Source organism: Tachysurus vachellii, chromosome 18 (genome assembly GCF_030014155.1).
Source record: "Tachysurus vachellii isolate PV-2020 chromosome 18, HZAU_Pvac_v1, whole genome shotgun sequence".
Lineage (NCBI taxonomy): Eukaryota > Metazoa > Chordata > Actinopteri > Siluriformes > Bagridae > Tachysurus > Tachysurus vachellii.
Genome location: NC_083477.1, coordinates 20,517,502 through 20,530,930, shown reverse-complemented (window position 1 = coordinate 20,530,930; position 13,429 = coordinate 20,517,502). Strand labels below are relative to the sequence as shown.

The 13,429-nt window shown below is 38.2% G+C and overlaps 2 protein-coding genes across 4 annotated transcripts in view; one reads left to right on the top strand and one right to left on the bottom strand.

Annotated features, from left to right (window-relative positions):
• Positions 1–2,844: 2,844 nt before the first annotated feature.
• Positions 2,845–5,910, bottom strand: si:ch211-76l23.4 (uncharacterized). Of its 2 annotated transcripts, XM_060893222.1 has the most exons (5): positions 5,754–5,910; positions 4,163–4,266; positions 3,947–4,076; positions 3,384–3,635; positions 2,845–3,256 (listed from the first exon to the last, which is right to left on the bottom strand). In XM_060893222.1, exons 2-4 carry the CDS (start codon positions 4,263–4,265, stop codon positions 3,419–3,421), a joined length of 450 nt encoding a protein of 149 aa, XP_060749205.1. In that variant the 5' UTR covers position 4,266; positions 5,754–5,910; the 3' UTR covers positions 2,845–3,256; positions 3,384–3,418. The 2 variants fall into 2 exon arrangements, with proteins under 2 accessions (XP_060749205.1, XP_060749204.1); XM_060893221.1 differs by having other exon boundaries at positions 2,845–3,635.
• Positions 5,911–6,991: 1,081 nt separating this feature from the next.
• ift70 (intraflagellar transport 70) overlaps positions 6,992–13,429 on the top strand; it is a 13,026-nt gene continuing 6,588 nt past the window's right edge. For both annotated transcript variants that reach the window (XM_060892280.1, XM_060892279.1), the window contains exons 1-8: positions 6,992–7,176; positions 7,354–7,419; positions 9,485–9,694; positions 9,951–10,007; positions 10,770–10,905; positions 11,436–11,540; positions 11,860–11,988; positions 12,358–12,407. In XM_060892280.1, the coding sequence (XP_060748263.1) occupies positions 7,123–7,176; positions 7,354–7,419; positions 9,485–9,694; positions 9,951–10,007; positions 10,770–10,905; positions 11,436–11,540; positions 11,860–11,988; positions 12,358–12,407 (807 nt within the window). In that variant the 5' untranslated portion in view covers positions 6,992–7,122. The remainder of the gene's footprint in view (positions 7,177–7,353; positions 7,420–9,484; positions 9,695–9,950; positions 10,008–10,769; positions 10,906–11,435; positions 11,541–11,859; positions 11,989–12,357; positions 12,408–13,429) is intronic.

The following is a 13,429-nucleotide window of genomic DNA, read 5'->3' as shown; positions in this document are numbered from 1 at the left end:
GTAATATTTTTATGTCTATATATTTCTAAGAATTTAGTATAGATTTTTTTTTGTGTTATTTTCCATTCAAAATATTTCATATTTAAAACAAAAAGCATATAGGTTGTTTAAAAATGTTGAAAATTACAAAAAAAAACAGTTATTTAGGTATTTATATATACATTTTAATATGATGTAAGATGATTTTCCTCTGCAGTTTGCTGCAGTATTAAGAAGATTTCTTTTCGTCATGCCCCCAGCTTCACAGTCACAGGGTAGAAAGGGAACCATGTGGTAACACCATGTGGTCTCTCTGAGATCTTTAATTAAATAATTTATAAATTACTCATCTTAAAGTTACTCCTAACTGAATGTTTGCGTCAGTATCAGGTTGGAAGGTGAATCATATGTCCTGGTTGCCTAAGAAAATGTTTCCTGGTCATTATATCTCTGTACTTCTCTGATCTTCTGCAGTCTCTTCACAACATGATGCTACCACCACTAGGTTTCACAGCTGAGATTTAATGATGAGTTTAATGTTAGATTATCTGTGAAAAACAGAGTCACGCCAAGGAACTAGATTCTTTCATGGTTTTTCAATATGAAATCAATTATTCTATTGATAGAACATTTTAAATATTTTATTTTTTCTGGATTTATACAACGCTTTATTATTTACAGTGTATTTTACTGCCACGCTGTTCCTCTTTGGCAGACTCGCCAAAGCTGGAAGACCTCCAATCTCCTTGGATTAAATCCTTCCAGCTTTGAGAGCTTGTTAAATCTTTCATCGGGATCGGCACATTTTATCGGGACTCAATTAAAGCGTTCTTGTCGCTCTTCTTCTGCCCCGTGTTTCTGTCCAGGATTTATCGTGAGTGACTGCAGCATGGAGCTGGTTACATAAGAACCTAAAAAAGAAAATGCTAGCCATGACAAGCGGGCGGTGATGAATTACCTCACGCTTAAGTAATTCTCTGAGCACTCCATGGTACGAAGAGTTACAATTTCCATTAAAAAAAACTTCTCTAACTCGAAACGTTGTTGTTCAAATGTTCAGGCTGATATCAACGCACTTGTTTACTCACTCATTCACTCACTCATTTTCTACCACTTATCCGAACTACCTCGGGTCACGGGGAGCCTGTGCCTATCTCAGGCGTCATCGGGCATCAAGGCAGGATACACCCTGGACGGAGTGCCAACCCATCGCAGGGCACACACACACACACTCTCATTCACTCACGCAATCACACACTACGGACAATTTTCCGAGACGCCAATCAACCTACCATGCATGTCTTTGGACCGGGGGAGGAAACCGGAGTACCCGGAGGAAACTCCCGAGGCACGGGGAGAACATGCAAACTCCACACACACAAGGCGGAGGCGGGAATCGAACCCCCAACCCTGGAGGTGTGAAGCGAACGTGCTAACCACTAAGCCATCGTGCCCCCCCCAAATATAAACATGCTTTATAAAATGTCCATGATATTAAAACTAAAGTGAAAATGAGTACTGAAGTGCCTGGAATTTCGTAATAAATAAAATATTCATTTATTGATTAATTCATTATTAATTGAACCCCGACCCTGGAGGTGTGAGGCGAATGTGCTAACCACTAAGCCACCATGCCCCCCTGCAATTGTTTAATACCATATAATTGCTATAGCAACATACAGTCATTCAAAGGGACTTGTACAGCTCTGGACCAACGTGGTAAAATGATGTTGTTGTTGTTGGTTTTTTTTTTTTTTTTTATGGTTTTCTGTGAGGAGATCCAGCTGCTATAACATAATTGAAAACAGGAAAATAATTTTTGATTAAAAATACCAACAATTAAAAAATAATTGTTGGATTGAACTTTCGACACACGAGATTGTGACTCGTGAGTTTATTTATAAACCCTATAAAAGCAGGAGGAAGTTTCAAGCGTTTATATTTATACAATCATTTACTTATTTATTTCATCGTTAATGGGTTGATTTGTTTGTTTGCTAAAAAATATATGAAGGGAACCTGATGTAACTTTAAAATGTCCTTGCTTGCGAAATGATTCCTGCTACAAGATACGAAACCAAGAAAGTGGGCTTAATCTGATTTTCATTTTCTGACAGCTTTAAATCGTGTCATAGGATTGAACTGATTAGTGTATAGTGATGATGATGATGATGATGATGATGATGATGATGATGATGATGATGATGATAAGGAGGAGGTGGAGAAGGAGGAGGAGGAGGATGGGAACCCCACACCATGTTCCACTTTCTGATGTGTTGGCCATGATTCCTCCTTCATCATTTCTAGAGTCATGTACAGTAGATGTCACTGTAGATGTAGGTTTCCCCCTGGTGGTGGAGAATTAGTGGTGCAAGACTCGTACACCAATCTCTCAACTTGAGCTCAGTTTGTTTAGTTTTTTTTTTATTGTGCTGTTCGTGTGATAACAATTTAGACAATGCAGCAATTCATCATAAGTTATTAAATGGAAATTAATTTATATATTCATTTTATTTTATTTTATTTTAATTTATTGTATTTTATTGTAGGTAATTGATTAAACCCTTAGTCTATTTTATTTGATATTATCGATGATTTTTTTTATTATTAGTAGTACATATAGTATAAAACAGTATAAAAATATTTAAATAATAATGTTTGATTGCACTTTATTAATTGTTTATTTAATTTTTATTTGATTTGATTTTATACACTTTGTCTATTTCCTGTTATAAATAATAGTAAATAAATAAATAAATAAATAAATAAATAGACAAAGTGTTCACTGCGGAGTTCACCTTTATTTAAACTAAACTATTAGTGGACAAAAATTATGAAGTGCAGTTTAAATATAAATGCAGATCATTGGATTGCAATCATTAGATTTTATTGGTAGCTTAGATCAGATCATGAGCTGAACGAAATGCTCAGAGAGAGAGAGAGAGAGAGAGAGAGAGAGAGAGAGAGATAAAGGCACAATCATGTCCTAATACTTCAGCTCATGCGTTAGAAATAATGCGATTACAATGAGTCGTGACATAATGATAGATATTGTATATGTGCGTATATATATATAAATAATATAATCAATATATAAACCAGTCAACTTACACGACTTAGATGTGTAGATATATATATTTCTGTTGTTGTTGTTGTTGGTTTTTTTTTTTTGTTTTTTTTTGTTTTTTATTTTGTTGTTTTGTCATGCAACCTGAAATCAGGCTTGTTCAGCATTTTGTGTATTACCTGTTTCCCAGCAACATGCAGTAACAAGATGCTAAAAAGAAGAAGGGGGAGAAAAGGAAGAAGAAGAAAAAGAAGAAATGAAATTGTTATGTAAGTCACAATGGTGGTGGGGTTTTTTTTTATAGATATAATTTTGTGCATGGTTTCGCAGAGAGTACCAGCTCTAACGGAAAGTTATTGAAGCTCAACGTCTTCAAGAAGCTGGAGTGCGAGTCTTGACCAGTCTCCTTCGCACCGGAGTGACAGGAGCGGCGACGGGTACGACGGGAGCGGCGTTGGCTTTCTCTGTCTTCACTTCGTCGATGAAGGTCTCGATGGCCGTGAACTTGTCCGTCAGCTCGCCGAGGTGGGTCTTCAAGGCGTTGAACTCCTTGTACAAGTCATCCAAAGCCTCAGACAGAGGTTGGATCCTGAAAAAGAAAAAAAAGTGATATAACTATGAGTTTGACCACTAATTATAAGTGTAAATATCCTTGACTCGTATCTAAACCACACTCAGCAAACCGTCCAGGGCGTTCCTGGTTGAGCGGGAAACGTTTCCAGTAGCCATAATGACACGTTCTGCCCTGAAATAAATCCAGGAACTTGAGATCCAGGCTTTCCCACAAACCCCAAACCAGCAATTTTAGTATCTGGCTATAGATTTTTTTTCTGCTTAGAGAAACTTGATGATGGAAAGTCAAAAGGTGACAGAAAAAAAAACACGATGCAATCACGCTACCTGGAATAATCAGGCAGCAAAGCCTGGTGGTCGTTCTGCAGAAGGTTCTTCACCTGGGTTATGATATCAAACCTCCAGTCATCCAAAACCTGAGTCAAATTGGCAACACCTCGCATGCTCACTTTCTCAGCTGGAAAGATATTTAAAAATGTCAAAGAGGATTTAGTTTTTTTTCCTACACACTTGTCAATCTTGATTACCAAAAAAGGAACTCACATCCATCACGGTAGTTCCATTCCTTATTAGCAGGGCGTTTCTTTTGGGCCGACACGACAACCACGGCTAGAGCGAGGAGGAACAAGCTCACCCTGAATCCCATCCTGGAAAGCAAAAAAAAAAAAAAAAAACACACTCACACAAAACGGGCAGAGGAACATCAACTCTGAGATGTTTAGACGTTTCTTTCCCACAGCAGGAACATTCCGAGACCACATCCTTATTCCAGATCCTGTTTGGAATAAAGTAGCTATATTGCTTTGCTTTGTGGATAAGTTTGATAAGGAAAATATTTTAAATTTACCTTCAAAATTGCCTTTTTTACATCTTGATCTTTAAATTTTGCCTCAAATAACAGCGTTGATAGAATATATACCAGAACTGATCTACTTAGTCTGTATATACGTTTTTGTTCCATCTTCATGTTTTTATACTCAAACTCACTTTTTCAATTTTCAAGCACTTTTCAAATCAAAGTTTCACATTCAAATCCTAAATAATTGACTTATTACAGCTTTCAATCGTGTCTCAAATGTCCTTCGCTCAGCATGTTTGAGCTCTAAAACAGTCAGTAAATATCCTTTTGAGATCAGCTGACTTAAAAATCCTGCCTTAGGTTTACTCTTACTTTTTTTTTAAATTTGTTCTCAAAATTAAAATTCTCAATTTGCTCTCACGTTCAAATTTCACTATTTTGAGATAGAGAATTAAAAATCGCCTTAAAAATCCAGCAATAGAGCGTGTTTAAGCTCTAAAAGGGGTTTGTAAAATTTTGTCTTTGTGATTAGCAGCTTTAAAAATCTGACCTAAACTCTTTACTCTTACTTCTTTACATTTGATCTCAAATTCATGTGTTTTTTTTTTTTTTTGTTTTTTGTTTTTTTTTAAATCTCTTAAGAATTCTGAATAAATGTTTTTCTTCTATCTTGGAATGTTGAAATGTTTTCCAATTTTTTCCACATTTTTCCATTTTGGAGCTCTTAATGTCTCCACAGTCATACAGTCCTACAAATTTTGCATTATTCATATTTCTGGCTTAAATTGACTTTTTATTCAGTATTTTGGCTCAAATTTGTTGTGGAAGTTTATTCTGGCGCTTCATCCCAATGTTTCTAAGCCCTACATTCTTTCATAGTCTAGACTGGATAATAACTGCCTTAAATCTTTATAAGTGCATAATCTTTACTTTTACATTTTTGAATTCTGTCTAAATTTTTTTAATCTTCATGTTACATTTCGACATTTAATTTTAAATTCATTGCTGTTGTTTTTTTGTTTTTTTTTTCATTTCTGAGCTTTAATTAGCTTTATAAACAGCCTTAAAAATCCTGCACAGATCTTTTCTTTCACGTCTTCAAATCTCGATTCGTGTTTTTCTACAGAATCTTTTTAATTATCTCCATAAAGTGAAAAGACCAACATTTCTGACTTGATTCCGTAACCTCACCCCAGAGCTCAAATACCTCAGAATCCTTTTTGCATGCACCACATTTAACTGTCAGTCCGTATAAACATACATAGGTTTATAAAGAATTCTGTAAGAATTGTAATATTTGCATACATAAACAGAATTTAAAAGGAGTGTAAATACCTGTTAGTGTTTGTTTGGCTGTGTGTCTCAGTAGGGAACCTCAGTAGTGTCCAAACAGAGTCTCAAGCTACAGTACAGAGCACAGGCTTCAAAAAGCCCTGAATATACAAAATACACACCCTCTCATTTTCTCTTCATCATCTGAGCTCTCTCTCACACACACACACACACACACACACATACACACACACACAGAGACACACTCACACACATGCACACACACACACACACATACACACACACACACACACTCACACACACACACAGGCACACACTCTCTCACACACACACACACTAACACACACACACAGGCACACACACTCTCTCTCACACACACACACACACACTCACACTCACACACATACAGGCACACACACAGGCACACACGCACACACTCTCTCTCTCACACACACACACACTCACAGATGTGCGCACGCACACACACACACACACACACACACACACTCACACACATGTATAAGCAAGTAGTTGTGATCTGAATAGGATTTTCACCCTGCAGGTTCATAACATTAAATAGTTCAAGTTGTGGCAATAAGAAAACATGAAAAGACAAAAATAAAAAATTTGCTGAGTAAACAAAACAAAAAAAAGCAGTCGATGTGACCAGCAGGTCATGAGTTTGAATCCCAGGTCCACCAAGCTGCCACTGCTGGGCCCCTGAGCAAGGCCCTTAACCCTCAATTGCTCAGTTGTATAAATTGAAATAAATAGTAAGTCACGCTGGATAAGGGTGCATGTCTATTTTCTTTAGGTATTTACTCCTGTATGCAAATTAGGCTCATTTGCATGTCATTAAAAGAGATTTTATTCAGAATTTTTTGGGTGATTCTGATAAACATATACTGGTCAGAGATTCCGAGAACAATTCCTCTGTATATATCTTTTGTTGTTGTTGTATTTATGTATATAACATTATAAAAGTTAAAGTTAAAAAAACATTTATTTTTAACGATATTTAAGCGCGTCATGTTTTTGTCGGACTTTTTTTTATAATAAACAGAAACAAAATATTTAAAAGAGTTTATAAACAGTGAATGTGCCAAATCTGCATACGTAAAAAAATAATAATTTCAATATGTTTATACGGTTTATTTTATGAACAGTGAAATTCTTTGGGAAGATATATATAGTTTCTATATTTTTTTTTATACTTTGCAAACGAAGGGCTTTTAAAGTGCCAGCGGAAGTGATTTCCAATTCCGGTTCTGTTGCTAAGTAACGGAGACTTGTGTAGATATCTATGATTCAAGCTGTGTTGCTGCTCAGCGTCTAATAAGCTCGTGATGTAACTGTTTAATATATTTGCGTTTAATTTAATAAAATAAAAAAAGTAATTAAGTGTTTAGGTATGACGTTGCCTAAGATTAAAGACGGCGAATTCACGGCTACGGTTTATAAACTGGTGAGTTTAAAGTCTAAAGCTTGTTGTTAGCTTAGCAACCTAACACACTTACATTATTAGTGTTATTATTAGTATTTTTAGTATTATTAGTATTAGTATTATTAGTATTTTATTGTGTTGTGTATTCTTTTCTCTCTAATATTTAATTCACACGTTTGTTATTAATGTTATATTAAGATTAAGGAGGGACGTTATGGAGACGCTATACACATCCTGAGCAATGAACTTCAAAAACACATCAAAGTAAGTCTTCTTTCTTTCTTTCTTTCTTTCTTTACTGTTTTTTCTTGACATAAAACTTAATTAAAATAATAATTAAAATAATTATATAACATTTCAATTATATTAGGCACTGATTTCTTTTGGTACATAAAAATATACAGGCATAAAGTTTGCACAAACGTATTTAGAAACATGCTCTGACTGTTCTGTGACTGTTCTCTACATGCTGTGACTGTTCTCTGCATGCTGTGACTGTTCTCTGCATGCTGTGACTGTTCTCTACATGCTGTGACTGTTCTCTGCATGCTGTGACTGTTCTCTACATGCTGTGACTGTTCTCTGCATGCTGTGACTGTTCTCTGCATGCTGTGACTGTTCTCTACATATTGTGACTGTTCTCTGCATGCTGTGACTGTTCTCTGCATGCTGTGACTGTTCTCTGCATGCTGTGACTGTTCTGTGACTGTTCTCTACATGCTGTGACTGTTCTCTGCATCCTGTGACTGTTCTCTGCATGCTGTGACTGTTCTGTGACTGTTCTCTGCATGTTGTGACTGTTCTCTGCTTGCTGTGACTGTTTCTACATTCTGTGACTGTTCTGTGTCTTCTCTACATGCTGTGACTGTTCTGTGACTGTTCTCTACATGCTGTGACTGTTCTCTGCATGCTGTGACTGTTCTCTACATGCTGTGACTGTTCTCTGCATGCTGTGACTCTTCTCTGCATGCTGTGACTGTTCTCTGCTTGCTTGTGACTGTTCTCTACATGCTGTGACTGTTCTGTGACTGTTCTCTACATGCTGTGACTGTTCTGTGTCTTCTCTACATTCTGTGACTGTTCTGTGTCTTCTCTACATGCTGTGACTGTTCTGTGACTGTTCTCCACATGCTGTGACTGTTCTGTGACTGTTCTCTGCATGCTGTGACAGTTCTGTGACAGTTCTCTGCATGCGGTGACTGTTCTCTACATGCTGTGACTGTTCTCTACATGCTGTGTCTTTTCTCTACATGCTGTGACTGTTCTGTGATTGTTCTCTACATGCTGTGACTGTTCTCCACATGCTGTGACTCTTCTGTGACTGTTCTCTGCATGCTGTGACAGTTCTGTGGCAGTTCTCTGCATGCGGTGACTGTTCTCCACATGCTGTGACTCTTCTGTGACTGTTCTCTGCATGCTGTGACAGTTCTGTTGCAGTTCTCTACATGCTGTGACTGTTCTCTACATGCTGTGACTGTTCTCTGCATACTGCGACGGTTCTGTGACTGTTCTCTACATGCTGTGACTGTTCTCTACATGCTGTGACAGTTCTGTGACTGTTCTCTACATGCTGTGACTGTTCTGTGACTGTTCTCTACATGCTGTGACTGTTCTCTACATGCTGTGACTGTTCTCTACATGCTGTGACTGTTCTGTGACTGTGCTCTACATGCTGTGACTGTTCTGTGACTGTGCTCTACATGCTGTGACTGTTCTGTGACTGTGCTCTACATGCTGTGACTGTTCTGTGACTGTGCTCTACATGCTGTGACTGTTCTGTGACTGTTCTCTACATGCTGTGACTGTTCTCTACATGCTGTGACTGTTCTGTGACTGTGCTCTACATGCTGTGACTGTTCTGTGACTGTGCTCTACATGCTGTGACTGTTCTGTGACTGTTCTCTACATGTTGTGACTGTTCTGTGACTGTTCTCTACATGCTGTGACTGTTCTGTGACTGTTCTCTACATGCTGTGACTGTTCTGTGACTGTGCTCTACATGCTGTGACTGTTCTGTGACTGTTCTCTACATGTTGTGACTGTTCTGTGACTGTTCTCTACATGCTGTGACTGTTCTGTGACTGTGCTCTACATGCTGTGACTGTTCTGTGACTGTTCTCTACATGCTGTGACTGTTCTGTGACTGTGCTCTACATGCTGTGACTGTTCTATAATGTTTCACTACATGCTGTCCCTGTTTTATGACATGTACATATACATGCTTTTGCTGTTCTCTGACTGTTCTGTGACAGTTCTCTGTATGCTGTCACTGTTCTATAACTGTTCTCTACATGCCGTGACTGTTCATCTGCGTGTGTTTAATTTGCAGTCCCGCGCCGCTCTGTCTCTGCTGGGTTACTGCTATTATCATGTGCAGGATTTCACCAATGCAGCAGACTGTTATGAGCAGCTCATTCATCTGCACCCAGAGGTGGAAGACTACAAACTGTACTACGCCCAGTCCCTTTACGGAGCATGTGCTTTCCAGGATGCGATGAAAGCTACGTTTCTTTTGGACAGCCCTGCGAATCACACCAAGGTAAAATGATCCACGTTAAATGCAGGAGAACATCATCTCAGCTCCAAAATGGCTGACGATGGTGATTAGACCAAAGTAATGATTCACATTGACACATTGATTGACACATTCCCAGACAGAACAAAATGAAATCATGGATCAGAAATCTGTTTTAATCTTTATTTATTAATTTATGACAAATAATTACAGCCAGAACATTAATATCATTGACACAGTGCTAATTTACTTTCCTAAATCTGTTCCCTGTCCTCCACAGATGATAAAACTTCAGGCTGCTATAAAGTACGGAGAGGAAGACTTTTCAGCAGCGATGGTGAGGTCATGTTTTTTTTTATTTATTTAAAAAATTTATCTTCGAGTTTTAATAAAGTCGTTCCAGACTGAATACTCGACTCTGATTGGTCAGAAGCTGTTGATTCATGTTCTATGATATACGTTATGATCTTTATGGTCAATAACAAAGTCTGTGTTAGTTCCTGTGACATTTTCTGTAATAACATCTTTGGAAGGAGTCTCCACTTCCAGCGCTTTGTAACAGACGTAAAAACTTAAATTTGAGTTAAAAGTCCAAAACGGCGAGGGAAAGATTGTTTACTGCTGCTTTAACCTACACAAGATCACGACCACCAGACGTTCTTTAAGAAATACGATTGTACTGTATATCTGGCCATTTTCTGTGCTACAAGGGGAATAAAACGGAATTTTGTTACACTGTTATAGGAAAATATTCAACTTCAAGTGATAATTGTGCTTCATTACAGCAATTCATAATTGATTCTTTTCCCATAACAGCATTTCTTTGAGGTGATGTGTTTATTATAAATTATAGAAATTACTGTGTAAAAGGTTTCGTCGTATCAATACGCCGTCTGGTTACATTGCATTTCGCTTGGAAAGGGTTGTTTTTTTTTTTTAACAAATTATTACATTATTATAAACATATTCTTTTTCGCTGTTCAGATACTTTCTTACAGCGGTGTGTCTTCTCAGCTCTGAGCTGACTGCTTCTTGCTTACTGACTCGGTTTTGGCAAAACTAATAGTAAAAAAAAAAACAAATCTAAAAATGGTTACAGGCTTTGGTAGAGCAGTTGCCTACGGACGACCCGGACACCGAAGTGGATCAAGGCTGCTTGCTGTATAAGCTCGGAGAATACGAGAAGGCCTGCACCAAGTTTACAGGCGCCATGCAAGTCCTGGGATACCAGCCAGGTGACCAAACCAGGGCTCTTTATTCTCTTACACACACACTTCAATCCACACACACAGTTTTGTTTGCATGACTAAAATGCTGCCCAGTGAAGACAATATGTATTTTTTTTGTTTTCTGGAGCACTGAACACATAAGTAAGGAATTAACCACTCTGGCACGTACGAGAATTTGCACTTGCGTCTGCAGAACATGACCCATCAGGCGTTTACTCCAGAAACTATAACATAGTTTATATAACAAGAACGAGCGTGTTAATATAAAAGGGTGTACAAACTTTTGCACTGAAATGTGCTGTATGTTTACAATGCTTGCGCCAAGACTTTATGAGTCACTACAAGTCTCTAGGATGGAATGGATGTTTGTATATATTTCCATACCGACAGCGAAAGCCATACACTGTGTTTATATTGGCGAGACGAGCCGGCGGCCCTCAGGGTAGTAATTTAGCATTTTTATGGATGTGGTTGTGGTACCGGAGATCTGCGTTGTTCGCCGTGCCTCATTTGTTTTTTTTTTTTCCTCCTTTCAGATTTGGCTTACAACATCGCTCTCTGTCACTACAGCCTGAAGCAGTACGCCGCAGCCCTCAAGTACATCCGGGAGATCATCGAGCGAGGGATACGGGAGCATCCAGGTTTATTCATCAGCCTGCTTTAAAAATAAACCTTTGGTTCTAACGCACGGGTGTAACTTACATTTTCACTCCCAACATGAAGCTCTGGGCTCGCCTCCGCATCTCAAATGAAGTCGTTATCCAAAATGAGCTCATGTGTTGATTTCTATTAATACCATAACATTTTTATTACCAATAATTAAGCTGCAGATAAAGGATTAGAAAATGAAACTCATAGACAACCAGCCCAAGGAGCAGAAATAAGCTTTCGATTCTGTTTATTTACAGAATAAATTTAATGAATAACATTTTTTTTTTATATATATATATATATACTCAGAACTCGGAGTCGGCATGACAACCGAAGGGATTGAAGTCAAAAGCGTGGGAAACACGCTGGTGCTGCATGAGACGGCCTTGATCGAAGCCTTTAACCTGAAAGCAGCAATCGAATACCAGCTGAAGAAGTGTGAGTACAAACTACCGACAAATAAAACCCAGCACTTTTATTGACTTCTCAACTCTGATTGGTCAGAAGGTCTCAGACCTGGTGGTATCAACGGCCAAATATCCAACGATTGCCTTATGCACGGAAGCGGTCTCATATTAAATCGATTCATTGGTATTGACTCCTTAAGAACTACAATCGTAGTCATAGAGCATGAAGCGATATAATCAGCTACACAAGCGGGTGTCACCTCGTATCATATGTAGCAGCTTCAGTGGACTCGCCACATTATGAATCTAAATCTCATCTGATTCATTGCAAAATACGCAGCTTGTGAATCAAATCCAGGAATCTGAATCCTTTTTTTTGGCCTGTTTTTGACCTCTACAGATGATGATGCTCAGGAAGCGCTGACTGATATGCCACCCAGATCAGAAGAGGTACTTGTCATTTTTGTTGTATATATGTGTGTCTGTGTGTGTGTGTGTGTGTGTTTTTGTGTGCTGTTCTTGATCCCCTTCTCCATAACTTTGCACATCGAGCTTGTCTTTGCAAGTACAAGCTGTCAGATGAGCCACATGCCTGTCAGCAGAGGTATTTTTCCATTTTTCCAGCAGGCGTGCTTGCTCATGTACGCAACCTTTATTTTTTCCCTGAATTTTTCCCTTTTTTGGTTCCCAAACACCCGAACCGACTCGAGTAGGAGGTTTTACATCCTCATGGGTGTGGAATGAAGGGAGGTTAAGGCTCGTTGGCTGGGAATAACACACACACATGCTTAAACTGACAAAAAGCTGCAGAGACATGCTTCTTTCCCTGCACCTGGAGAGAGATAATAAACCCAAACACTGGCCCCCTGACTTACGCAAGCACTCCTTCCACCCTGCAGGAGACATAGTTAGGAGTCTCGAGACGTGTCCAGCCGAGTCAAACCCGAGAAAATCACCAGATTGCGACATAAACACCGTGAACCATAAACACCGTATTCCAAGATAATGACTGCAAAATGACCGTAAACAAGCAAAGACGTGAACATTTTGTTTATCAGAAGAAGAAGGTTTGGATTGGAAAATAAGGTCGTGTGTTTAGTTGTTTGCTGCCCTCCAGTGGCAGCAGGTGATACAGTTCCTCTATCACAAACCTCTAGTTCTCTCAGGAATAATTTATTCATATTAATTTATACAGCGCATCACATCCGACTTCTAAACCCATTCAGGAACATACCGATGAGAGCTGTGAGGATTTAACAACGTTAAACCTTCTACTAATGATATCATTTTATTTCTTCTTATTTTTTTTTTTGTTCATAGAAATATTTTTTTTCAAAATTAGCACACGATCCAATTTTTATATTATTAAAACGATTTGAAATCTTACATTTTATTTAAAGTTTACGTTTGAATTGTTATTTATTTTAAAATATATCCTGTGTTTGTTGTAAGAAATATTGTTTAGAGAATTT